Consider the following 26,710-nt stretch of genomic DNA (forward strand, 5'->3'; position numbering starts at 1 on the left):
ATATAATATCAACTAATATTTGATATATAATAGATTTTGTGAGCAAGAGGATATAATAAAAAATTTCGGGATTTATTTGTTTTTAGTAATTATAGATAAATTTGATTTATTACATTGATAATAGAAAATTAAATCAAAAATTAATATATAAATTTATTTATTTTAGTGTTATTTAATAAATATAGTATTTATATTAATTATTTTAAATATAATATTTAATAAATAACTTATATAGCTATATAATTTAATTTTATTATAAATAATATAATAAAATAGAGTCTATAAGAATTTATATAATTGCAAATTTAGGAGAATATATTAAGTCCAACTAGTCATATTACATTAAAAATCATAATTAATTGGATACGAGAAAATACATATTATGGAGAAAAAACAAAGGCAAAAGCTTAATCGACTGAGCTGAAACGACGGCGTCTTGAACGTCTATATAGATATCTGGTTGTATCCTTATCGAACGGTTATCCTATAATTAAACAGCTTCAGCAACGGCTCGTTTATCAGTTTTTTAGTTGTTTCAACTTTCCCTCCTTGAGCAGAAACAGAATAACAAGTACCTCTCTCTCTCTCACTGCCTATACTTAATTCTAATCAATGGCGGAACCCTATAATTCATACGAAGAAAACGCCGACAGATTTGAGCTAGATAGAAACGACGTCGACAATGAGGAGGAACTGCCTAGGGTTTCACGCAACCTCATTCGACCTTTGATTATGGGTGGAAGAATAAATATAAATGTAGAAGAAGAAGAAGAAGAAGAAGAAGATGATGATTATGATGATTATGATGATGAGGAAGATGAAGAAGAAGAAAAAGAGAGAAATAAGCGGAGAAGAGTAGAGCGCGAAAGAGATAATAGCTATAATAGTAATGGAGAAGCAGCAGGACAGAGTTCTCAGGGGAACCGAAATGAAATCGAGGGACTTTTTTGCCCTATTTGCATGGATGCTTGGACTAGTGAAGGTGACCACCATATCTGGTGCGTGACTGCTAAAAAATCTTTACTTTTCTGCTCATTTTTTCTTAAAAATTTTGGTCTTGAATTTTGTTTGTTTTATAATTGCTCTCTTCTGAACATCTTATCTACTGTTCTTTTAGATATCCGCTGTTCTTTAGATCATCCTTGTTTAAGATTTTGTTCAGTGTTCGAAGATCTTGACATTTAGGGTTTATTTACTTGAATTAATTTAATTTAATTGTTTTCCTGTGAGGGAATATAGCTGTCTGCCTTGTGGTCACTTGTTCGGATTGTCTTGCATTAGCAAATGGTTGAAACAAAATCGAAGTAAGGCTAAGGTATTGTTTGTTCAGCATTTTGAACTACTTGATTTATGAGACATTTACTGCTCTAATTCTTGTTTTACTTTCCGTTACCTATTTCTTCTTTCTCTACCTTTCAGTGTCCCCAATGCAATAGGAAGTGTACATTAAAGGATGTTAGGAAACTCTTTGCTCCTAGACTTGCTGTGGTTGATGAAGAATCTCAGAAGGTTTTTCTTTTCTCCAATCTTCAGGATTTTATATGTATTTTAGTAGAAAACTTCAAGGATATTTAATTTTTTTGATGGGCTTTTGTGGGTTACAGACAATTCAATCTCTAGAGGTTAAATGTGCTGCTCTTGAGAAGAAGGTAGGACTATTTGTCTCTCTTAATGCTTTTCAAACTGCTTATGCCTGTTTAGGTTTTAAAATTAAAGGATTAACCTTGAGGCATTAGCTTGTTTTAGTTCTGTGTTATCTATGGGAGCAAATACATGATTTTTCTGTCTGTATTGGCAGGGTGCAGATTGGTGTAAAATGGAATCTGAATGGCAAAAGAGAGAAGCTGACTTGCAACATAAAATTAACCAACTTACACAGGTATATCTAGCTGTAATTTATCTTTACCTTTGATTGTGTCCTTTTGCATGTTTCTAATTGACAACGATTGATACAATGTTACAAAAGTCACTCTAACCCTTCAATTAGTCTTTTTTCATGACTTTATGTTAGCTTTGGAATCAGCACTGCTTGAATATTAGCCATTAGCCACTATACTTAAGCAGTGGCAATTTATTGTTACCACATTGCCTTTCAATTTCTTGGCTCTTGTAGGGGCTGTTTATTTTCCGTCCCAAGTGTTCCATTATCTTATGACATCAAACAAGTTAATGATGCAGTACTCTATCTCTGGGAAACATGGGAATTGCAATCAATATTACAAGATTAATCCTTTTCATTTTGGCACTGAATATGTAAAAGTTTTAACTCACTGGTTTAATGGGCAGAAACTGTATGTTTTTGCTCTCTGTTTAGGTGTGCTTTTCTTTGTCTCTTTTGAGTTCAAATTTTTTGTTTGTAGAGGACAAATTATTTGGAGCATTTATTAGGGGATGTGGAGAGCAGGTCAACTGTATTAGTCACTGGTAGTAGGAGCTATCAAGAACACTTTATACCTGGTAATTTGCTTTTTCAGGCGGAAGATCTGTGTTTTAATTTTTGTTCTTTTTCCAGCATTTGATGATATTCAGTGCAAGGAATTTAAGGCGTTGGAGTCCTTGTCTTGTTTAGTCCTTTTGTTTTTTTTTAACTTCTGATGCTAACCCTTTTATACAATTATGAAGAACTAAAACCATGTATTTGCTTCTCTCTGAATTAATACCAAGTTTCTTTTAACACTTTTTTAGGAAGTAGCAGCTCAAATTTTTGCAGTCAAGCATCTTCCAGCAGAGTTGTATTAGAGGTATGGATCCTTTATCTTGCACCTTTGTTTTTCTTCTGTCTTCCCTCATTTAGATATGACTACTTTTAAAAAATGTAAGTATCTCAAATGAAGTGCCTAGACTCTTACATTCTTTTTTTCTTCCAAACTAATCAATAAGAGGTGTATGCTTCTGCGTACTGTAAGACCCGGTTGCTTCCCATTTTCTGACATTTTCAGTTTGTGAGGCTCATCCTAAAATCAGGAAAAAAATGTTATTCAAAGTGGAAATTCTAAACGAAGGAAGATATCAAGATTAAAGTTAGAGGTCAATTGGTTTGCTAATGCAAGGAAACTGCCTCTCAACCAACCAAATGTTTTCTGACAATTTCAAGAGGGAATATAGCTTGGATGTACCCTTTGGTTTAGTTATTCAAATCTAGAAGTGTGACTTTATGCTGAATAACTATGATATTGCACCTACTGATGGTTAACGTTTAACTGTTTCTTTTTAAATATTCCTTGACTGATGCTTGCATTTTGATGTCAATCTTTTGACTTTTAATAATAACTGCAGAAAGAGTTGCCAGTGGATGGTGCACGTCTATTTGATATGGATGCGTTGGGTCAAATTTTATTACTTGCTCGAAGGTTCCCTAAGATTGGGTCACATGTCCTTACTAAAGTAAAGTTTCTACTCTAACTCAAATTTTGCTCTATTGAGTGAAATAGTTTTTCTCATAAACTGCTTTAACAAATTCTGTTCTAAATGCTATCTTGCAGATGAACTTGCTACCCCCACATGAAACTGAAGATATTTTGCTTCCTTCTAATATGAAAATTATAAAGGACCTACACATTTCTCCTTTTAATAGAAGTCATGCGCTTTGTGCTTCCCTGGGCAAGAACTTATCAGTTCTCAGGTAGTGCTACTTGCAAAATCTAAAGCTCTGACATTCCACAAAAACTTACTTGGTTGTCCTGTCTTGTTTGCTACAGTATGGAAAGCAACTGTGTCATCCTTTCCTGCAATTTGCCAGTAAGTTGCTGAGAAACTTAAGCTTCAGGGTCAAATTTTATTCCTGTCTAGCCAGTTGAGCCATTTGTCTTGGCAAATTGAATTGCCTAACAGAGTTCACGTGCTAGATTTATCAGAATCTTATCACAATTTAAACTTTGTCATTGTTCATAAAGTCCAAGGAACTTTTCTTAGTGATAAGTTTCTGGGATCTCTCTCTGCCCATTTCAACTCATATCTTATACTCTCTAGACTGAGTAATTATTCTCGCATTTTTGTCTATGTGATGTTATTGTTGCTAAAATAGCAGGATCTGTTCTGTCTAGTTTTTGGTATTTTACTGGGAATTCATTTCCTGGGGTTCATCATTTCAGGCTCCTGCATGGTCATGTTCCTGGGATCTCAACAGCTCACATTACATTTATGCCGGATTACAGGTCTTACCCTGGAGTGGTATTGTTTTTATGATAGTCTTAGGTGGCTTGAATTGAACTTTTAGTTGTCTTCCTGCCTTGCAGAATGGCTCGCTTTTGGCATTTGATATACGTCAGACTGGGAGGGAAGTAGAATCCAGGTTGGGGCTTACAAACAACCCAATTCATACCTTGCACTCCCTTCAAGATAACTCCTCTTCTGGTGCTAGAAGACTGCTGTCTGCTTCCTCCGTTGGTATATGCCAGTGGAACTTCGACAATACTGAAGAAAGGTGGGATGTTAATTGTGGCCGGTAACCAATGCACAATATTACTCCTAATGCATTTTAGCATTATAATAGAAGCAAGTGAGCACTGTTTTTGTTACCTTTGCGTCTTGTGTCAACTTTTGTTCTGCCATCTATAACAAGAGTTCGTTTTACGTTTCTAATCTGATCATTTTCCATATCACTTGGCTTTTTATAAGAGAAAATTAATATAGGCTTCAACTTTTTCGTATAGTAGTTCTGTAATTTATATATATATATATATATATATATATATATATATACATACACTATTGTGAGGTAGGCTGTTCTAACAAGGTTTTATTTGAGTTTATGCAGGCCTTTTTTGATTCCTGAAACAGCAAATCAAGGAGTTTGTATATCCGTTGCTTATTGTCCTAGCACTGACGACATTGTTGCTACATATCGACCTAGAGTTGAAATATCTAATGAGATGGCTGTTTCTCAGCCGCCGCTCACTCCTTCCCCTGTTATTGGACAAGGAGTACTGGGTTCTCATCTTCATTTGAAGAGAACGGATGACAAGTATCAAGAATTAGGTACTGCATCTGCCACCATAAGTAATATTCGACTGCCTAAATCTGTGATCGTGGACATGGAGAACCGGAAGCCGCTATTTGCAGCTGGGGATGAAGCATCATGTGGATTGATCTTGCAAGAGTTGCCATCTTTTTCATATGCTCAACGTCTTAAATCACACAAGCATCTTATTTGTGATGTTAAATATAAAAGAACCCTAAGCCTTGGTTTAGTGGGCTGTTTAAGTGAGGACACATTACAGCTTTTCAGTAGCAAGCTAACGTAATTAACCATTGTTTTATGATTCTTCTTCTGTTTTCTGTTAGGTGTTTTACTAACTTGTAAAGATTAAAAATACAGTTATTTAAGCATTCCAAATTTCAATGTTCGTATGTACAAGTAAAGATGTCCCGCTGGATGCTGAGGCCATATCATTAATTTAAAAAATTTAAACTAAGAGCTCCTCTTAATATGATAAACATGTTCTTTCACAGTTAAAAAGCAGTATGGAACTGTGAGACTTGTAAATTGGAATGGGAATTTTATAAATATATATTTGATTCTTTAATCCTGCCAATAAATCAGGCAACAGCCCATGTCAGGCCAAGAGAATTTTCCAATAATTTGAATAAAGTAAAGTTACTATTTTGATAATATAATATTTATAAAAATATTTCATAATAATAAATAAATATTTTAAGAATCGTGATTGACAATCTTTGATGTAAATTTTTTAATCACAACAAGAGTTTGTTTTACATTTCTAATCTGATCATTTTCCATATCACTTGGCTTTTTATAAGAGAAAATTAATATAGGCTTCGACTTTTTCATACGGTAGTTCTGTAATTTCATATATATATATATATATATATATATATACATACACTATTTGGAGGTAGGCTGTTCTAACAAGGTTTATTTGAGTTTATGCAGGCCTTTTTTGATTCCTGAAACAGCAAGTCAAGGAGTTTGTATATCCCGACATTGTTGCTACATATCGCCCGAGAGTTGAAATATCTAATGAGATGGCTGTTTCTCAGCCACCACTCACTCCTTCCCCTGTAATTGGACAAGGAGTACTGGGTTCTCATCTTCATATGAAAATAACGGACGAGAAGTTTCAAGAATTAGGAACTGCAGCTGCCACTGTAAGTGATATTCGACTGCCTAAATCCGTGATCATAGACATGGAGAACTAGGAGCCGCTATTTGCAGCTGGGGATGAAGAAACATGTGGATTGATCCTGCAAGAGTTGCCATCTTTTATGTATGCTCAACTTCTTAAATCACACAAGCATCTTATTTTTTATGTGAAGTTTAAAAGCACCCTAAATCCTGGTTTAGGCTGTTTAAGCGAGGACACATTACAGCTTTTCTCTGCAAGAAAGCTAACGTAACTTAACCATTGTTTATGAATAACCATTGTTTATGAATTTTTCTTTTTCCTGTTCTATTTTAGGTGCTCCCCTAACTTGGGAAATTTTAGAAAGAAAATACTAAATACCTTCTTACCTATTTAGTTTAAGGGTAATTACCCAAGTTTAAGGCAATCATTTAATTCATTCTCTCATGGATTCTGTTTCTTTGAAAATCTTCATGTCTTATTGTTTCTAAGTTTTTTGTTTTAACTCTTTTGTTAAAAGAAAATCTTGTTCTATAGAGCTACTGCAGTTGTCACTGGTTCACACTTTTCATTCGTATCTTTTTCTGAAAAGCCTTTATGTCCAAATAATTCGTGCAGCATAAACATAAACATGATATACAAAAAAGATATTTATCAAAACTTATTTGGTCAATCATGTCTAATAATAATAAAAGAAAAGACTTTCCAGACAAAATTATATAAATAAATAAAAGATTATAAATCTTTTGTATCTCATGCAAGTATATCTCTTGAGACAGTATTTCATAAATATTAACTCGAGCCTCTTTGAAGAATAATATAGAATCTATCAACAAGGTTTATCTTCTACCCTCTCTCCTTTCGTTTCCCTGTTGGTTCTTTAACAGAGAAGACAATGGAACCTAAACAAATATACCATTAGGCAAGTTCTATTTCAGACCTAGAGAAAACTCCCTCACCCAGATTCTGGTGAAGTCCAAATCTTGGAACATCCTGGAGTTTGCATGCATAATAACATAGTCGTTCACTTAGCCGCTGCATTTTTGCACCTCGCGAACAACCATCAGAAAACCCATCTGCTGGATGAAGTTATGATAAGTGAAGTGTTGCCAGAGACCACTGCTGCCATTCCTCATCTCTCCTATTCTACCCCTCCCCAAAACTTGCACTTGCATCCATCTTATCCTTTTGTGATTTTCTCAGCATTCTCCTTCTCTCCTTCACGTTTTATCGCCCATGCTTTTGAAGGCTGCAAGACGAATTGGCTAAAGACTAACAATTTACAGAGGGAAATAGTTGATAATAAGCTTTCCGGAACTCAGTCATCATCAGGGCCTGCATCATCCATGTCATCGTCTCCATGGTCGTAGTCATCTTCTTGCCCTTGATCAGCATCTCCAACATTACCTTGCATTGCCACCGTCATATCATTTTCTTGATCTTCATCATTCCTTCCAGGCAGGTTTTCTGTTGTCTTCATAGATTCAAGATTTGAATCACTAAAAAATGAATCATAGGGTTTGTCAACCTGCAAGAGTACCTATATTTGTTTGAACTAGAAGCAAAAGCCATTGAATGTTCTAAGATAAAGGAGTTAACTGTTCATTAAAATAATAAACGTAACATAAACAAGATAGAAGTACGCACCTTGAACAAAACACCTCTCTGCTCAGCACTTTCCACTAGTCTCTTCCAAGACTCATCACTCTTCAAGGTTGATGCTGACCCCACCACCTAAAAGATAATCCAAAGCTCAAATCCGTAAAAGAACAATGAGATTTATCACTACATGCAGTTGACACACTGTTATAATGAATATATAGTACAAACCAGCACAGTAGACTTTGCTCGTGTGATTCCAACATTCATTCGCCTGGAATCAGAGACAAAACCAATGCCCCTGTCCTTATTGGCCCTAACACATGAGAATATTGCGACGTCCTTTTCTCGACCCTGTAAGGTGAAGGTATTTCAATAAATAAGTTGGTCAATACATTTTGATCTCTTGAACTTTATCTCTTTGGAATAACATTTGATTTAACCGAATAGACTACTGATGCAAGCAACTACTGATTCATGGTGTGACAATTGCCTACAACTGTTTACCATTGCCGTGATCTTATTATATGATGTAATCTTCAAGTAAAACAGTTGGACACAAAATCCTTACCATCTCTTTTTCACTGATATTTAGATACTTCAATGAGTAACAAATAACCTAAGCTTAATATATCTAACAAATGAAAATTCCACTTCTGCACAAAGGCTCTTGATGAATTTTGAGCAAGCAAATGACATGGTCTTGAGTATGATATAACAATCCCAAATTAGATCACCAAAGACCAATTTAATGGCTTAATGATTAAGGGAAGCAAAAAAGCAAGTTACCTGGAAACCATCAACCGTTTGAATATCCACAAACTGTTCAGACTCCTGGCCAAACATATCCCGAAATCGATCCTGAAGAAGCTTGACTTGGTTTCTATAGGGAGATATAATTGCAAACTGTGAACTTGACCTAAGCTTCGGATGCATAGTCACCAATTTATGATACATGTGGAGCACAAAGTCAACTTCATCATTGTTTACCCAGGACCCGCTTCCAGAAGGCTGTGACTCCTTTCCTTCATGTATATCAAAGAAGCAGAATGGACCAAAGCAGCGATACTCATGCCAGTCACGCTTTGTCTTCTCATCCATTTTTTCTGCATCCTGCAGTTCCTCAGAATAGAACTCCTTTGAAGGAAAGTCCCGTATCTGTTTGATAACTAAAAGTGACTACAATATAATATAAATAGTTAACAGTTATGTATCAGGTCATGTCCAGGCTATGTTTCACTTTATGCAGGCCCAGAATCTTCAACTTGGATTGAGAATTGGAAATATAAGGAGAGTGCAAAAGCATATTGCCAGAAATCATGTTCCCAAAAAATAGTGTCCAGTTTAAAGAAACCATGAGACATCAGGGAACAAGGTCAATTGCTTGTGCTTGGGTTAAAGCTAATATGGATATGTACTAGTAGCCTGTACAATTTCTTTTTTCACGACAGACTACACATCAGGGAACAAGGTCAAAGTGCCTGTGCTTGGGTAAAAGCTAATATTTACTGTCCGAATACATAAAACACAAAACCATCCAAACAGATAAAGTTAACCCATAATCTAGGCACAAACACTACCATCTAATTACATCCCTAATGCTTTAAAGTTACTCTTTACAATTTACAATGCCCAATTAATACATTACACACCATCTTTTAAGAGCATATATTGAAGTTCCTTATCTGACCTGTGGATGCATTCGATACTGCATCTTCAACATATTTACTGGATAACCAGCTCTCTGAAGTCTCTCAAACAAACTTGTCTTATAACTTCAATGAGAAAGAGAGAAAGAAAGTGTGAGAGAGAAAACCAAATCCGTTAAAATGTAATCATAAATGTAAATAAGTAAATATAAATAGAATCAGTTACCCAAATTTCTCGGCGATAGGAGAAATTACAGTGGCCGGCAGTTGCTTTGGATCACCAACCTAAAGTAATCATTAAAAATAAAAGAAGCTGCAGAATAAATCAAGATTATGGTGAAAATGCGGACAGCAGCACAGGTTCAACAACTTCAAAAGGTACCCTTTTCCTGATGTCATCTTGTTTACAGGTATTGTGAGATCCACACAACTAGTCATAATCTCTTAATTTCTATGATACTACCAAACTATTAATAGGAGAAGCCATCTATAGGTAATCGCTTAATTGCTGCTATTATGAAACTACACCATGATAATATCATACACAGCTAGAACTGTTAACAGCACACTCATCTATATGTGCCACTATTGATGATATGAAGAAATAAAGAACAAGTGCAATCACAAAAGTGAAAGCATGAGACGTACCAGAAATACTTGTTTACATCCATTGGCCAAAGGAACGAGAGTTGCTGGTTCCACCTGTTCAAAATTGGTATCTTATACCTGTTTGCATATAGAAAAAAAGGACCAAATGCAAGATGATAAACTTGGAGAAATCTACTATTACTAAACAGACTAAGAAATATGCAGTCTACTATTATAACAATTGCCATAGGGCAAAAACCACTATCCACCTCAACATCTGATCTTATACTAGTCGCATGACAAGAATCATGTATTTATCCTGTTCAAAAGCTACAGCGTGAGGGAAACTTTAACACAAGCAACTGAGTTTTACAACTAAGAAATTGATTATAACTCGGCCCATCTTCACAGCTGAAAACAAATGGAGTATAGAGAAAGTAGTTTATTCCAAAAATATTGAAGCAAACATTTTATCATTATTTAAGGGGGTCAAAGGGAATTTTTCAGAGATGTTTATTTTTCCTTTTCTTTTTAATCCACCTATTTGTACTTCACTTGCATTTTCATGAGCAGTGAAACTTTCTGCATATTCAATTTATAGTGGCTCAAATCACAATGTAACTACAAGTGCATTAACAAGAATGCCAAAGCTTATGGACACTTACAGCTTGGGCAGCTTCATCTATGATAACGACATCAAAACCATGATTCAACTTACTAAACATAGCTGAACCACTGAAACTGAGAGTGGAGAAGACCTGGAAACAGAAAATTACAGGTAAAGTCAGAGAATGTTAAACTTTACTTCCAACATGAGTTTAACTTTACGTACGATTACAGCTTCATCCAGAATAGCAGTACGGATAGTATCAGTGTCGCCCCCTACAGCACCATGCTTCTGTTTATCAGCAGCTGACTCACCTTGTTTTTGTTTCACCTACAAAGTAAAATATTTGGTTACCATGTGAAGGATGATAAGATTACATGAAGAATAGAGAGATTAATGGTCCATCAGCTATGACTAGAAAGCACCTCAGTGATTTAATCATAACAAATGCAGCCAATATTTGGGCAAAAAAAGCACTACATAATGTCCTATACATTTTCTTGTACAGTTTTATAGGTTTAATGTTTGACTTTAAAGTTTATATTTGGATTTGCTTTACTGATAAAAGCCAATTAGTATTTGAAATTTGCCCAAACCTAATGATGTTACATGAATTTCCCCTGTTTCAACAAGAGTCAGTAGTTGAGTGCAAGTTAACTACAGAATGATCATAAGATCATGCATGAAACAATAGCATCAACAAGAGCAATCATAACTGAACGTAGTGTTATTTTCGAAAAGGAAATTTGCCAAAAACATACTAGGTAATCCATGCAGACAGATTGGACAGAATGATGAGCTTTAAGACCAATTCGCACAATTTTAGGATTATATGTGTGGATATTTTCATCACGAACACCTGAAAATAAACAGAATAGAGTTATTCAACATAACATTAAAGTGATAGTCAGTTTGTGGGAGACACTTGGAAACAATTAGAGAAACTAGGACAGTTTCGACCACTTGTTTTATTTATTAACAGAGAATATGACAAGCTAAGATGATCGGCTTTAAGATTTCTCCACTACAACACATTAAATCATCATTAACCTTTGGTTTTCTGTCAAATGATAAAAGGTAGATCCATAGTGTATGTACATGTGTGGAGGGATGGATGGCAAGTGAATCATGACATCAACCACAGAAGATATGTATAGTAAAAGATGCTCCGTGATATGGAAAAAAAACTGACTCCGTTACTCTTTACAACTAAAGGCGAAATGCTATTACCGAATGTTGATACCAAATTTAGAGCAACTAATTACAGGGTTCACCCATACTTAATCCCCTATTATTATTACAGCAATTATATCTAATTCCTGCACTGTGCCATTCTCTCTAAAAAATAGAACTAGTGAAACAATTATACAAACATGGCAGACTGCATAAAACAATTGAACTAGTCCAAGCATCTATGATAAGTAATGAGGACACAAGGACCAAGTGCAAGTGAGAAACTTATACCAAATCTAAGAAGCCGCAGTACAATCTCATCAAGCGCAGAGTTTGATGGGGCACACACCAAAATGCGAACACGATATCTACGATTAGAGGCAACAACTTCTGGTTTCTGCACAACTTAAGTTTCCACTTAGGAGAAATGATGCTCCAAGAATTTAATTAGATGAGTAAACAAAACTTACCAACTCATTTCCAGTAGTAGGGAAGTAGCCATCATCCCCATCTTTGGGCATGATATTATCTCTAGGATTATTACCAATCATCCACGGAGATGCCCGTGCCCAATGATTGTACCTGCAATTGTCAATTTTGATAGCTTACTAGAGAATCAAAAGGTCGCTGTGTCTATTGGAAATCCAGGATTCTAAAACTCAACACCCTCTCATTTTCATGTAAAAAGAAAATAGAATATGTAGCTTTGTTGACACCCTCTAATAGCAGCAAAAAGAAACTTGTGAACAGATTCTGTAAGTTCTATAAGTATGTAATTCTCAATAATATGGATAAAGCTACAGATGTAAAATATTTATTAGATAGAAGAGGACATCTGAGTTTATTATATTAACTAACCAACCTTATAATTAAATATTGACAGGTTTTAGAGTTCACGCATCAGAAGTATTAAATAAACATCGTTATAATAAAACATTGACTGGTTAATAAGTTCAGAGGTAACCTTATATTTATATTATTACATAGATATGGTGTCTATTGCTAAATTCTGATTGGTTATAAGATTTTACAATTCTAAAAAAAATCGAGCACTAAAATACAAACCTCTTCAAGTGAAATTAATAAAAGAATGAGAAGGAATCACTTCAAGTCTCCCAAAAAAACACTTGAAAAACTAGAAAGCATGAAGCCAACAAAAAGAAAGGCTTAAAAACAACTTCAGCAAAACTGACAATTAGGGTTATAAATTTTTGTTTATATCAAAGTCTCCATCAATCATTACCACAACTTGATCTACTTTACAAGCATAGCTAATACCAGCAATAGTCCAAGGCAGAATCAAGCAACAGATTGCAGATGAAAATTCATCTACTGCCAACATGACTTGTTATACCACTACATCTAAGGGCCAAAAGAAGTGGACCCTCACACTAGAACAAATTGCAGCAACATAAAAAACTTAGGCACTCATGCATACACAGTGCAATGCATATGCATAACTCATGCATACGCATACATGCATATGTATAACATCATTCGAGAAGAATTAAGTAAAGCAATAAACATACTTCTCTTGAATTGGTAATGCTGGCCCACGTTTAATTTCACGTGATGTACCCCTGCAAGGAGGAAACAGAAAAGCTAAAATTAATAGTGAAATAAATAGCCTTCTGCATTTTCCAGAACAACAGCAACCACTTGAAAAGAGTGTTCAAGATTCTTACTTGGTAAGCACCCTTGCTGGAGAAGCATGCAAGATCACACTAAGAAGAGCAAGGATGGTTTGTGTTTTACCTGTTCCAGGTGGGCCCTATAAGAAAATCAAATAATCAATTTTGATGGATTAACATTCATTATTATGATTAGATTTTGCCTGCATTACATAAACGTCATAATATACACGCAAAACAGAAATAAACAATACCTGTATCAAGACAAAGGCTTTACGAGATAGACCAGCCTGAAAACAAAAATGTTCCATCAAATTTATAAAAAAAAAACCTAAACATTTACATATAGAATATTTATCAGTACCTTAAATTAAATGACATATTAAGGCAACTGGTAGACAAAAACAAAAAGAGAAGGAAAAAAAAATTAAAAGAATGTACCTTAAATAGTAATGTATTAATTATTTCACAAGTACTAACTATTCTAATACTATAGAGACGATGGCACACATAGCAACAAAACCCAAAAATTGACCAAGTAAATTGTTGGAGGCCATTCCAATATGTAGCTATTTCAACTTGATTAAAAACAAAAATAGAGCTTGGGAACTAAAAGTAAAATGACTAGGCTATTCATACTTGAAACAACCTTTTGCTCATCACTAAACTACATTGTTTTACTTTGGTCTTAAAAAAACAAAAAACTGCTAATTTGTGTGGCATTATAATTTTGCAAAGCTGATAATAAAGCCACTTGTTATCGTAGTTTTAGGAATCAAAAGAAGTAAGGTATTGAAATACAAAGTTAACTGTTAAGAAATAACAAATGAAAGCGGATATATTAGGATTTATAGGATCTACAAAGAGCACCAGGAAGAGTTAAAGGAGCCATTACGCATTTTTAAGACTCTGAAAAATTGGACAAGGTTATGGATCATAGATGTTCTATTGAAACTGGTTACATGCAAAAAGAAAGTAGAAATGCTTAATAAAGATATTGGAAAACGTGAAGCACAAAAGCAATGCCAAAACCTGTTAGTGAAACAAAAAACAGCATGCACAAGTGTGAGAATCAGCTTTTGAAACTACCTCCATTTTGTATCCCAAATAGCTGTAGCATATAATCTAAGGAACTCCATCCTAAATACACAATTCAACATGCAAAATTGACATTGTAGCTTGCATTGATCCTATAGCCAGGTCTCATATATCGAGCCTTCCAAGTCAAGATATTTTGTCCTAGAGAGCATACCAAGCTTAATAGACAAGTATACGAGCTTTTTCTAAGGGTTAATGTCCTTGTCTTGCTTGTATCAAAAAAGTAAATTGGCATAGGGGTGTTGGCAGTTGGGCAACCAACTACACCACTGTTGAGTATAGGATTCTCCTTCCTCATACTGATGTCACTTAAATGTAATGACTGGTTCTACTATCTTCCACACATATATTTGGAGAGTGGACACCTACGTCAAATCTGAATTAGGGATTATGATAAATGGAATACCATATTAAGAAAGAGGGTGGCTTTTCTAAGCAGCTAATCATGCCATTTAGAGTTTCAAATACACCTAGCACCCAAAAGCAATTTATGAACCAGGCATCTTTTGGCCCTTCTTTTAGGTCATTCCCTTGTTTATTTGAATGATGTCCTCATGCATATGGTGCATAATGATCATATTAGGCAAGTTCAGCAAAAACTCACATTGATAGCTTCTAGCTGTGACTTGTTAAGATTTCCTTTGAAATATTCACGAAGAGGTACAGAAACTTTCCATGCCTGTTCTTCAGAGCCCGCATTTATATCAGTAGCCTTTAGAATTAAATCCTTGAAAGGAAGAGAGCTAATTGACCGCAAAGCAAGATATTCACGAGATATAGTTGATAAACTGCAAATCTACATGAGATATTACATTAATTAGAGGTCTGTCTAATCAAATATGTATGGCAAATGAGCAATGCAAGGGTATAGACCTTCCAATGCACTATAACTAACCAGTTACCATGTAGTAGAAATAAAAACAGATCCTTGCTATGCCAGAATGCAGAATAGTAAATGGAAAACCACAAAAATGATTCATAATGGCCTATAAGTTCAACTGCTTGACATAAGGTAAATACAAAGGCAAGAATCTTAACACCCTCAACAACCACAAATAACCAACATATTTCTAGACTACTGAGCTAAAGTATGAGTCAGGAAAAAAACCCTTTCAGGATTGAAATTATCCACTAAATTAAATAGGATCACTCGTCTTCACAATAATGACCAGGGCATAAGATCTCATTTCATTTTTAAGGGTCACATTCTTTGAATGATTAAACTGTGGAAGCCAAAAATATTGGTAGCCTGCATCCACTATCTTTTGTTTCATTCCCTAGCACAGCCCAAACTAGAACTCATGTGTCAATCATATTGATAGATAGTTTTCCTCTCAGATTATTTTCCAAGAATGTCAAAGAAGCATGGCCAAGGTATAGCCTAATTGGTAGTCCAGCTTCCTTTAAGGAAGGGATCTAGTGTCCAAATCCCCCTCTCCCAACTTAGAAAGAAAAGGAAAAAGAAGGGGTATGGGTTGGAAGGAACATTACCCAATTCGCTTTGTTAGCCATGTGGAGACCATCAATCTTAAATATTTATTCAGCAAAACTCCTATTGACATTTCTTTTCTCTACTCTTGCTTTTCTTTTCATTTTTCTTCTTTCATTCTCTTCCTACCAGGATAGACATCAAAACCCAAATATAGAAAACTCTGATTGTTCAACTTCAAAAACGTATTGAGCATAAGGTTTCAGATTTTTTTGGTCTTTCTTGGTTGAGATATTCATATATCTGCAAAAGAATGTGGAGCATTGTTCACTTTTGGGTATATAAGTCTCATCTAAGCCAAAAGAAAAACTACTTACGATAAGTATATGAAACTGAACTCCATAAAGGAAGTCATTTACCCATTTCAGTTCAGCAAAATTATTCCCTTTGTCTTTCTAAGCCAAAAGAAAAACTACTTACGATAAGTATATGAACTGAACTCCATAAAGGAAGTCATTTACCCATTTCAGTTCAGTAAAATGATTCCCTTTGTCTTTGGTAATGCTGGAACTCAGCAAATGATAAGATCCAATGCACATAACCAAAATGAGAACAAATGGAAAAGAAAATATTGCATAGGAAATAGCAGAGCCAACCACCATTTAGATTTTGCACAATTAGTTACCTTTAGACTGAATATAGGTTTTTCTTCTGGTTTACGAGGAGCAGTCATGAAAGCTCGCATTTTTAATAGCCTTGGATGGGTTTCAAGGTTGTCAAAATTTAGCTGCCTGACCTCTCCATCTAAGAACATTCTAAGCCTATAACGATCATGCTGACGGTGTTCCACTAAGGCAAATGCATGCACCTCAGGGAGTTTTCGGCTATCTTTAATCTGCAATAAGAAAGAACTTGCTTCAGTAATGAAGTGAAACTACCAAAGCAAAACAGGTCTTAAAGAAAGGGAGAAGGGACACACAGGGGGAGACAAGCAGCTTGCGGATTGCAATGATCTATGTAAAAATACTAAATCACGTTTATCTTTAGGTATTCCAGTTAAGTGTGACGAGAAAGGTGGTAAACCCTTAAAAAAGAATTTTTCTTTTTCCCACTACTTCCTTAGGAACCAAACAAAGAATGATATATATCAATTGTATTTTAAATGTCTGTTACCAGGAGTGTATAGAACAAAAATAGATGGCCAGTTTGAAGTGAACAAAAATAGATGGCCAGTTTGAAGTAATGTAAGGAAGATTAATAGAGAATATCATAATCATATACAGAAAAATGCTAAAAAGGAACAAGAAGTTCTGGGGGCAACTACTAATGGATAAAACAATTCCCAAAAGCAAAAAAGAAAACCATAAATAAAAAGTTCTGGAACAGTGTTAACTGATGCTGTTCAAATTACCTTCTCTTTGGAAAGGAGCAAAAGATCATTTTGTGATATTCTCTCATCCTCCTCACCTCCAAAACTAACTGCAGGAAAAAGAAACCCCTCTGCCTCATTGCATTCCAATACCAGCCTCATCACCGATGTTGTCACTGCAATATGCACAGAAAAATAGACCATTTATTTATCCTCATCATTTATAATGGTTTCACTGAGGAGCCAAAGAAAAAGAAAAAAGAACCTTCTTCGTCATCTTTTCTCTGAATAATTTGAGCTTTAACTTCTTCAAATAAAAGTGGCTCGAAAGTTTCAAGATACTCATCAACATCTTTGTATGAGTTTTTCACTTGTCTTAAACCCGAAGTAGCATCTCCATTATCACTTTTCCCTCTCTCTTTCTGCTTTTCTTTCTGTTTTTGCAAATGCAAAGAAAAGATTTATTTACCTCTTGTCTTGAAAGTCTAAAAATGCAAGAATCCAATTCACATCAGCTGAAGTCTATTTAGTCAATTCTCATGTTTGGAAAGCTTATACTTGCTAGCATTCAATTCCTTCAAAAGGCATCTCGAAAGAAATGAAATTATAGCAAAATTGACATGATGTTGCAAGAATTTCAATTTCAAACAAGACATTAAGTTATAAAGCAATTACAACAGCATAATAAAATAGAAAAGATTCAGCTACCCCTTGTCTAGAAAGCCTAAAAACGAAAAAATTCAGTTAAACTCAGTTGAATTCTATTTAGTCAATTCCCATGTTTGCAAAGCTCGTAGTTGCTAGAATTCCATTCCTCAAAAAGGCATTCTGAAAGAAATGAATCATACAGAAGTTGGCATGATTTTCCAGGAACTTGTAAATTCCAAACTCGGCACTAGAGTTATAAACGAATTACAAAAGCATATTAAAATATAAAAGAGAGCAAGAGAGAGAGAGGCGGTTACATCGTATTCTTTGAGGAGAGAAAAATAGTCCCAACCAAGAACAATTTTGCAGAAACGAGCAAATGAAGCTTCTTCTAGAAGCTTGTCTACATCAACAGCCATACCTCACTCAGCCTCCTCCTTCTCTACCTACAATTTAATCCAAACAGAAAACCACATTAACACACAGCCATGCAAACATTTCAAATTCATTACCTTTACTCGTAAGTTCTGACAATTAAAAGCATCAATATTGCATTAGAATTAAGATAATCTTCAAATATTTTTGGATCATTACAATCACTAGTTTCATTCAACAGAGCACTGAAAAAAGGACCTGCCTTCGCTGCTTGGAGAGGAGAGGAGAGAGGGACAGAGAGAGAGACAGGCGCCAAGTAAATTGTTCAGCAAGCAGAGGGTTTTTGCTATCACTCCCAGGGGTTTTAGCTTTTGAAGCAGAGTGTGGTATTGGTTTGTTAATGGATCGGGTCATTTGAGTACCCAAAGTGAAACTTGCTTTTTTAAAAACAAGAAAAATAACAGAAGTCTCTGTAAAAATATTAAAATATGGATTTTTTATTTTCTAGAAAAAATATAATTGTAATTAGTTTCTAAATTTTTTAATTATAACTGAAAAATAATTAGACCGTATTTGCTAAAAAAATAGAAAGTAATTATTTAAAAAAATTTATACAAAAAAAAAAATTCTTTTATTGAGTTTAAAATGTTTTTGAAAAATTTCCTTTAAACAAAATTTCCTTTATCTAAGCCCATATCCTACAGGCTAAATTGAAAAAGTACTAAAATTTTGGGCCAGTTTAAAAATAAAACATTTAACACCAAAAATTTAAGTTAAGTGCCAAAAGATAAAAGTGTTTGCTTTTGTACAAGAGATTTTAAGTTTGAATTTTTCTTTTTATATTATGTGATTTTTTGCTTTATAACAAGTGTAATTATTTTTATTTTATAATTCATATTCATTAACTCTCTGATATAAATAAAGAAATTTATATAGTTAAAAAGAAAATTAGAAATATAAAATTGAAAAAATAAAAGAAAGAATAAGAGATTTTTAGTTGAATTTCTTTTTTATATATTATGTGAGTTTTTACTTTATAGCGAGTGTAATTATTCTCATTTTGTATTTATGTTCGTCGGGCCTCTCATGAATAAAAAAATTTATATAGTTAAAAACATTAAAAAGATGAAATTAAAAAATAAAAGAAAGATACATAAGAGATTTTTAGTTGAATTTTTTTTTTCATATTATGTGAGTTTTTACTTTACAGCGAATGTAATTATTCTTATTTTATAATTCATGTTCGGCGGTCTTCTTATGAATAAAAAAATTTGTATAGTTAAAAAAATTAAAAAGATAAAATTAAAAAAATAAAAAAATTGCAAAAGAAATTTTAAATTTGAATCTTTTTTTCATATCATGTGAGTTTTCGTCCGGTGAGTGTAATTATTTTTATTTTATAATTCATATTCGTTGCCCCTCCCATGAATAAAAAAAACTTGTATAGTTAAAAAAAAATTTAAAAGATGAATTTAAAAAAAAATAAAAGGGAAAAAAAGTATCCGACCTGCCGCGTTCGAACCAGCGACCTAAGGATCATCTGCATCTACTACAGTCCTCCGCTCTACCAACTGAGCTAAGGTCGGAATTGACGAAAGTTCTCTCAGTTAATAATAGAACAACGTATATCATCAGTTAAAACTATATAATAAGAATAATTATCTTTCACATTTATCATGATTTTTCACTAATATTAATGAATTTAAAATTAATAAAAAAACACCAAAAAACTTTAACGTTTCATAAATAAAAATATCAATTTTATTGAGCACTTAAGAATTATATAGACACACCACTTATATTTTTGGATAGACATAGAAAATGTATTGGTGACCCACTATTTTATTTTATTTTATTTGAATAATAGCAGTTTAGCAGATTTTTTATTTATATTAACTCGAAGAGAAAAGTAAATAAAATAAATAAACTTTATAAAGGATGTAGGATTGAAAAATAAGAAAGTTGCTAAAAACGTCAACTTATCAAGTAGGTCAATTGAAAATGGTGATGATATGTGCTATACAACATTATTGAGATGGGGATCACTTGTGGGAATTATAACCAAGCATTTCAAAATTTTATTTTATTTTATTTTTAATATATGAATTATTGAGAACTGCCAAAAGAAGAAAAGGGGTGAACTAAAGAAGAAGATGATTTTGGATTTATGTTCAGCATTGTAAATTATTATTTTGTATTCTGGAAACATTCTATCCTCTTTCAATAAGATTTTAGTTCAAAAGCTCCCTACCCATGTCCCCATCTGTTTTGATTTGGGTATCATTGGCCTCTTTTTTGCTTTTGCATTATTGTCGCTAAAGCATCTCTAATCACAACCCAAAAGCCTTTTTACCTAAAATTTTCATGTCATATATAAATATGTATATAAGAGGGAACTTGTCTCTTTCCTTTTATGTTTTGGGTTGCTTGCTTTCAAGTCCTTGTTTATGTGTTGTCATGCATGTGTTGCCAAATTTCTATATAATGCAATTGCTTGGGCCCTTTTGGATTAGAATGTAGGTCACAAAGTAGTCCTCTACTTATGAATTATAGATGAAAGAGTAATAGTAGTATATTTGATCAGATGCTTGCCTCTACTCGTGTCATTTGATGTGTCCATATATTATTCCCTTTCAAGATATGTGCATAAGTAGCAATTATAATACTTTATAAGAAGATAGAAACTTGGTTCAATTCCTTTTTTCAAAAAAAAAAAAAGTTAGCAATTTATTTTAATTTTTTTGACTATCATATTATGCAATAAAGTTATAATCGAATATTTCTAGAATCAAATCATAAAAGTTACTATCTTTTAAGAAGATCTGCTGCATAATAGTTATTTTTTAGATTCGAATAATTAAATTGATAATATCAACTTTGTAAAAATTTAAATATTCATGGTTAATTTAGTTTATTATTGGATAAGAAGTTCACCATAAAAAATGTTTTTTCAAGGTGATAGATAGTATAGTGATTCGTAAGTTGTTTCCGCTCGGGTCATGTTGGTTAGGTCTATACTGCTTGGTTTTAAGGTTGGTGCTATGATTCATCTCAAGCTAAGCTATAGTTTTTTGAACATTCAGCAGCAAAAATAATTTAAATAGTCAAGCCCAACAAAAATTGCTATAAATATAGTCAAGCCCAATAAAAATTGCTAATATTGATCGCCACTCTTTTTATTTTTGTTGTTAAAAAAAATTGTAAGCTAGTCTATTATCATGTTGAAAGCCAGTCTTGAGGCACATAAGAACCTAAAAAGTATTGGTAAAGCAAGAAATGAAGCATCATTGCATTGAGTCCACACCCTTCAATTTTTATATTTTTTTGGAGTTGGGCAGCCTGTCGCTTACAAGTGTGCATGCATTCAGATGTTGTTAGTTAGCATCAATTTAAGAGAGTTTAGTGGATAAATAATAGAAGGGGAAAAAAAAGAAAAGAAAAGAACAGAACAGATCCAAAATTTTAAGATAAAAATTCCAAGAACCTAATCAATATGAAAGCTGCATTTGTCCATCACTAGCATGTGCTTCAACAGTCCATTCCATTCCTCTGGCTGGAAAAGGGGAACTACTCTAATTCATAGCCTATCTTCTTGGGGTTATTTTCCTTTCCATCTAGCTTGAGATTTCTTCTACCTAAAACTTTTAACAATCTAATCTTAATCTCATCTACTTCTGATTTGTCTGCCTGTTACGGCTTAAAGTATTATGATAATAATGTATCTTCAAATAAATACGAATGATATATATTTTTTTAAGAATTTATAGATAAAATAGTAAGAATATTTTTTAATTTGAATTTTGGATATAAAATTATGTTTAAACTTTTAAGATAATATTTTATTATTTATAAAAATTATATATATATATTATTTGCTATTGTGAATTGATTACATCGGTATTGGAACCTCGGCCACCACCACCATACCACACCGGCCTTAATGGAAATTTCATTTTAACCTGGCAATAAAAGCCAAAATTGGCCAATTTATATTTACCAATTCACTTGTAATGATCCTCTGAAAAAGCATGACAGGTAAATAAGAGATGGAATCAGTTGACATGTTTATTGAGATCCTGCGCCTACATTGATGTCTTTGCTTTATGCTATCATGTCTTTTCAGGATTTTTCTAGGTTTTTATAAATATTTTAAAACATTTATTATATTTATTTCGATAAAAATTAAAATAAAATAGTATTGAAAATATAAAATAATAAATAATTAGGTTTTTTTTTTTAATTTAAAAAGTGACAGTTTTAATAGGATGGATAAAATAATAAATAAGACTAAAATTCAGAATATATTTATAAATCTCCTGAATAAAAATAATATAATATATAAAAATTATGAAGAGAGTAGTGTGGAAAGAAAGGGCACATGCATGGACATAATTGACCATCTGATATTCAACTGTTCATTCACAAGTACTCAATAGCTGTATTATTTTTCAACATAAATAAGTGAAAATTAAAAGAAAAATAAAGAAGAAGAAAATGGGTTTCTCGTAATTTGTGCCTATCAGTGATATAAATAAAATCGAAAGGAAAGCGATTTGGGTAGTGATGGTCTGTTTTAGTTATTTTTATTTTTTAAAAATATTTCCAATTCTGATAATTTAATTTAAAATAAAGTTTTCTCATTTTATTATTTGTAAAAAAAATGTAAATGACCCAAATAATAATAATAATAATATAGTTAAAAATTTTGAACTGAATCTCGCTAATAAAATATCTTATTTTGTCTTAATTAAATAATAAATATCCAAAATCAGTGGTTAAATTAATATTATTATTATTTTGTTTTTTAATAATTATATTTTCTTTTGATAATTTGTTTAAAGATTTCTAATGGTAATTACTTGTTTTAGAAGTTTCTATCCTATTGCTATTGGTTGATCTAGGTTCCTCCATATCTGATTATAATATATTATTTTTCAATCAATTTTATTAAGTTAAAGTTTTTTTTGACTTTAAGATATTTATAAAAAATTTCTAAATTCTTTACAGACTTAAATTAACTGCTTTATTTTTGTTTATTTTTAGATGATCTTTGGGATTATTTTACTTTTTTTGTAATTTTTTTATAAAGATTTTATTATCTGATATAAAAGGAAAAATTTAAAAATTAAATCTTTCAAGCCAATAATAATAATAATAATAACTTTATTATTGTGTCAAGATTTGCTTTCATTGAGAAATACAAAATACTCTATCACAAAGGCAACCATTTCAGAGTCCCCATATATATTAAGTAAAAAAGAAAAAAAAAAAAAAACAACAACAAAATAACTTTTACTTATTTAGAAATGAAATGATAGTGAAAACACAAAATACAAACACTCAATAATAATCCCCCCCTTTCATGGTCCCATATCCCTCCTTCTGCCCTTATCATCCAATTCTCTCTCTCTTTTTTTTTTTTTAATTTCTTTTTCTCATTTATTTTCTCTGCCATTTCTCCATCTCATATTTTTGTGTGTTTCTCTACCTATTTATGTACACTAAAATTAATAATAAAAAGAGCAAAAGGGCAAAATTAAAACATTAAACAAAAGAATTCCCACACATATTTCCCAATTTTGACCATATCTTATTGCTATGGTAGCCTTGGACGCTTAGCTACTCTTTCTTTTCTTTTTTTTTTTTCCCTTTTTTTACACAGTGTTTCTTGCCAAGTAGAACCCATCTCAAGACACCTTTCATAAATAAAAGAACATAAAGAGACCAAAAACAAAAAGAAGAAATCACAAGACGAAGTAAAAAAGAAAACTTTTTTTTTTTTTTTTGAAGTAATCTTCGTATGCAATGGCATGTGTTAGTGTTGCAATTTTTTCACTTTCGATGCCAGCACTCAGGTGTTAGAGAATGATCCCGTTTGGAGTCCATGCAATAGTTATAAACCATGTGGCGAGTTTGAACCCATCTCATTGCCCTGTATTGCTGCCTTGTAAGGCCACCGGACTTGAACGGTGAGGCGGAGAGAGGGTGGCACCAAGCAGGTGAATAGGCTGAGCAACCACCAGCTTTGAAATTGGTATACTGTGCAACGAATGGTTGGTACCTATAATCTGCTTTGTATTTTCCATCTTCAGTAGCCCATGAAGAAGCATCCCATATTGAGCCATAAACCCACATTGGCCTTAGTGGAAATGTTGCAGCACTTTTCCTTGGGTACCTCCTTATGGGCACATCATCGACAAGGAATCTGAAATAATAATAATAATATTATTATTATTAATGCAAAAAAAGAGAAAAGAAATTACAAAAAGATACAACATATATAGGACACTTCACCTACCAAAATTATTTCACAGAAAATATCAACTTGATATCGAAATCTCCATCTTCATTGTCTATTAGCTCAAAGGGCCTTTTTTTTCATTCTTTTATTATTATTAGTATTATTATTATTATTTAGTGGCCAAAAAGCAACAATTAGATTCAAATTTATCTATTTCTTATGCTAATCTACTTTTTATTCTAATAACTTTCACTTGCATTAATTTCAGACAAGGAGCAAAATATCTACTGCCTTTAGTCCCTTTCCTCAATGATCTAGACATTTTGTTTCACCTTTTCACAATATTAGAGGGGCAATTAATGGACTTACTACTAATCATAAATTTATGCAAGTGACAAAGAGGAAAATTCCAAGCAGAATTATTTGGATTCCTATTGCCTAATCCTCTTCTTTTAGCAAAAAGCCTGTCATGATTCATAAGCATCCCACTATCATTTGTAGTACATATACACTTTTAAATGAAGAGATTAATTAATCAATTGTACCCAAGTTCCAATTTACCATTGTTAGCTAGTAAAGTGTGAATTAATGAAGATGGTGTGAACTCACATGATCTCCTTGGGACTCCAGAGAATGGCATAATGGTGAAAGTTTTGGGTTGGATCAAACCATAAATGAAACTTCATCTCTCTCCCAATAATGTTTCCATCCCCACTTCCTCTTATATACACATTAGTCTGCAATGTATAAGGCTTTCCAAATGTTGTTCCAAGAAATTCAATGTCCACTTCATCATGGAATCCAGGATGAGCTTCATTGTTTGAAAGCTGCCATTATTGATCAACATAATTAGCCACTAATATAAAGAGACTAACTTAAGCCAGTAACAATAGAAAAGAAATCCTCACATAAAAAGCTGTTATGACCCCAGCAGTGTAACCAGGTTGAAGCTTAATGGAAGCACCAAAGTACCCAGATCGAAATGGCTTGACAGATTTAAATCCACTCCCTGTAAGATATACAAGAAAAGGATGAATGGAATGCACCCAAAAGAAAAAAAAAAAAGGAGAAGCATGCTTACTTACCAATAATTAAGCTACTAAGTACACATTAATAACAACATCATTATAATTAATAAAGTGCTCAACATGTATTTGTAACCTGAAGTACTATCTAGCCAGATTGTCAATGCATTTTGGTCTACTCTTTGATGTGAATAACCCCAAAGATTTTTATATCCTTGATAGAAGCTCATTGGCCTGAACCTAGTGCTTGGCCAGTAGCCAGGAGAAGGTGGCCATTCAGCATGTGTTGATGCTGGGATCAAAGCAGTGAGAAATAGTAAAAAGAAGAAAGCCATAGCTAGATTTGGGAAGAGAAAGCAAAGATGTGGAGAGATTGTATGGAAATGAATGGAATGATTGTGTATATAAATGCAGGAGGAGAGAGAGAGAGAGAGAGAGACCCCCCAAAAAAAAATAGATGGCAATGTCTCATGGAGGAAGAGTATGGCAGTAGTACAGTTTGATATAAAGAAAAAGGATTGATGTGGGTCCTTTCTATAAATAAAAAGAAAGGTAATAACAAAAGCTTCATTGCTTATAAACCAAACAAATTTTTTCTCATTGAAAATAGATAAAAATAGGTTTTATAATGAGTGTGGTGTTATGTATTGATACTAATAACACTGGCAAAGTAATAAGTAGAAAGTAATATAAATTTGGCCAATCACAACTACTTCATCTCCCCAGTATTTATGAGAAAAGAAAGCCCTGTTGGCTAGTGTTTGTATAGTTGGAAAGCTAGCTAAGTAAAAGAATAGGAGATAGGCAGGTATTCTCTTACATGTGCTTTCTGTTTGTACATTTTGTGACACCATAACATGAATCTCTTGAAACTTTAACTTGGGTTAAAGTTAAAGTTTTCTTCTTTCATCAATCTATACCTTCTATATTTATTACTACTTTATTTTCACTCTATAATAAGTATCCATTACATTATCCAATGATATATGGCACAAGCATATTGATGTACTTATTAAATTTTAATAGTGGCGACGCGAACATAATTAAATTTTAAAATATATCAGTAATACTTATAAATATAAAATTTTCATTTATTAGCGACTAAAATCTTTAAATCTAGCTAACACAAATTACATTCACATATTTTTTTTTCAGCCTTTAATGTGAGTATTAATTATTGGAATAACTTAATAAT

At 32.9% G+C, this 26,710-nt stretch overlaps 3 protein-coding genes and 1 non-coding gene across 6 annotated transcripts; 1 reads left to right on the plus strand and 3 right to left on the minus strand.

The window, feature by feature from the left end:
* Positions 1–488: 488 nt before the first annotated feature.
* LOC8283991 (E3 ubiquitin-protein ligase RFWD3) lies at positions 489–6,269 on the plus strand. Its single transcript, XM_015719342.3, has 14 exons — positions 489–998; positions 1,240–1,315; positions 1,420–1,509; positions 1,605–1,649; positions 1,799–1,879; positions 2,361–2,457; positions 2,686–2,741; positions 3,277–3,384; positions 3,483–3,622; positions 3,699–3,738; positions 4,092–4,154; positions 4,236–4,423; positions 4,757–5,794; positions 5,894–6,269. Exons 1-13 carry the CDS (start codon positions 613–615, stop codon positions 5,241–5,243), a joined length of 1,857 nt encoding a protein of 618 aa, XP_015574828.2. The 5' UTR covers positions 489–612; the 3' UTR covers positions 5,244–5,794; positions 5,894–6,269.
* A 516-nt stretch (positions 6,270–6,785) lies between these two features.
* Positions 6,786–18,666, minus strand: LOC8283989 (probable helicase MAGATAMA 3). 3 transcript variants are annotated; one of them, XM_015719386.3, is made up of 21 exons: positions 18,508–18,666; positions 18,192–18,320; positions 17,492–17,660; positions 17,269–17,402; positions 16,543–16,752; positions 15,033–15,224; positions 13,585–13,620; positions 13,385–13,470; positions 13,229–13,279; positions 12,170–12,281; positions 11,991–12,096; positions 11,288–11,385; positions 10,752–10,856; positions 10,585–10,677; positions 9,980–10,033; positions 9,558–9,616; positions 9,373–9,457; positions 8,472–8,840; positions 7,914–8,036; positions 7,731–7,817; positions 6,786–7,611 (listed from the first exon to the last, which is right to left on the minus strand). In XM_015719386.3, exons 2-21 carry the CDS (start codon positions 18,291–18,293, stop codon positions 7,402–7,404), a joined length of 2,481 nt encoding a protein of 826 aa, XP_015574872.1. In that variant the 5' UTR covers positions 18,294–18,320; positions 18,508–18,666; the 3' UTR covers positions 6,786–7,401. The 3 variants fall into 3 exon arrangements, with proteins under 3 accessions (XP_015574872.1, XP_025013172.1, XP_002519473.1); XM_025157404.2 differs by having other exon boundaries at positions 8,472–8,795; positions 18,512–18,664; XM_002519427.4 differs by having other exon boundaries at positions 18,512–18,664.
* A 1,084-nt stretch (positions 18,667–19,750) lies between these two features.
* On the minus strand, positions 19,751–19,835 carry TRNAY-GUA. The gene is given in 2 exon segments: positions 19,751–19,786; positions 19,799–19,835. It is a non-coding gene; the product is annotated as a tRNA-Tyr (tRNA).
* A 3,682-nt stretch (positions 19,836–23,517) lies between these two features.
* LOC8283987 (probable xyloglucan endotransglucosylase/hydrolase protein 32) lies at positions 23,518–25,990 on the minus strand. Its single transcript, XM_002519425.4, has 4 exons — positions 25,652–25,990; positions 25,399–25,499; positions 25,100–25,317; positions 23,518–24,454 (listed from the first exon to the last, which is right to left on the minus strand). Exons 1-4 carry the CDS (start codon positions 25,848–25,850, stop codon positions 24,082–24,084), a joined length of 891 nt encoding a protein of 296 aa, XP_002519471.1. The 5' UTR covers positions 25,851–25,990; the 3' UTR covers positions 23,518–24,081.
* Positions 25,991–26,710: the final 720 nt, after the last annotated feature.

This window comes from Ricinus communis, chromosome 10 (genome assembly GCF_019578655.1).
Source record: "Ricinus communis isolate WT05 ecotype wild-type chromosome 10, ASM1957865v1, whole genome shotgun sequence".
NCBI classification, from domain to species: Eukaryota; Viridiplantae; Streptophyta; class Magnoliopsida; order Malpighiales; family Euphorbiaceae; genus Ricinus; species Ricinus communis.

Coding starts and splice junctions, on each gene's coding strand:
- LOC8283987 (XM_002519425.4), bottom strand. CDS start 25,850: ATGGCTTTCTTCTTTTTACTATTTCTCACTGCTTTGATCCCAGCATCA. Junction 25,318..25,398: donor GGGTCATAACAGCTTTTTAT/GTGAGGATTTCT, acceptor CAATAATGGCAG/CTTTCAAACAATGAAGCTCA. Junction 24,455..25,099: donor TGGAGTCCCAAGGAGATCAT/GTGAGTTCACAC, acceptor TTATTATTTCAG/ATTCCTTGTCGATGATGTGC.
- LOC8283989 (XM_015719386.3), bottom strand. CDS start 18,293: ATGGCTGTTGATGTAGACAAGCTTCTAGAAGAAGCTTCATTTGCTCGT. Junction 10,034..10,584: donor TAGATGAAGCTGCCCAAGCT/GTAAGTGTCCAT, acceptor AATTTTGAACAG/GTGGAACCAGCAACTCTCGT. Junction 7,818..7,913: donor GAGCAAAGTCTACTGTGCTG/GTTTGTACTATA, acceptor ATTATCTTTTAG/GTGGTGGGGTCAGCATCAAC.
- LOC8283991 (XM_015719342.3), top strand. CDS start 613: ATGGCGGAACCCTATAATTCATACGAAGAAAACGCCGACAGATTTGAG. Junction 2,742..3,276: donor CCAGCAGAGTTGTATTAGAG/GTATGGATCCTT, acceptor TAATAACTGCAG/AAAGAGTTGCCAGTGGATGG. Junction 4,155..4,235: donor ACATTTATGCCGGATTACAG/GTCTTACCCTGG, acceptor CCTGCCTTGCAG/AATGGCTCGCTTTTGGCATT.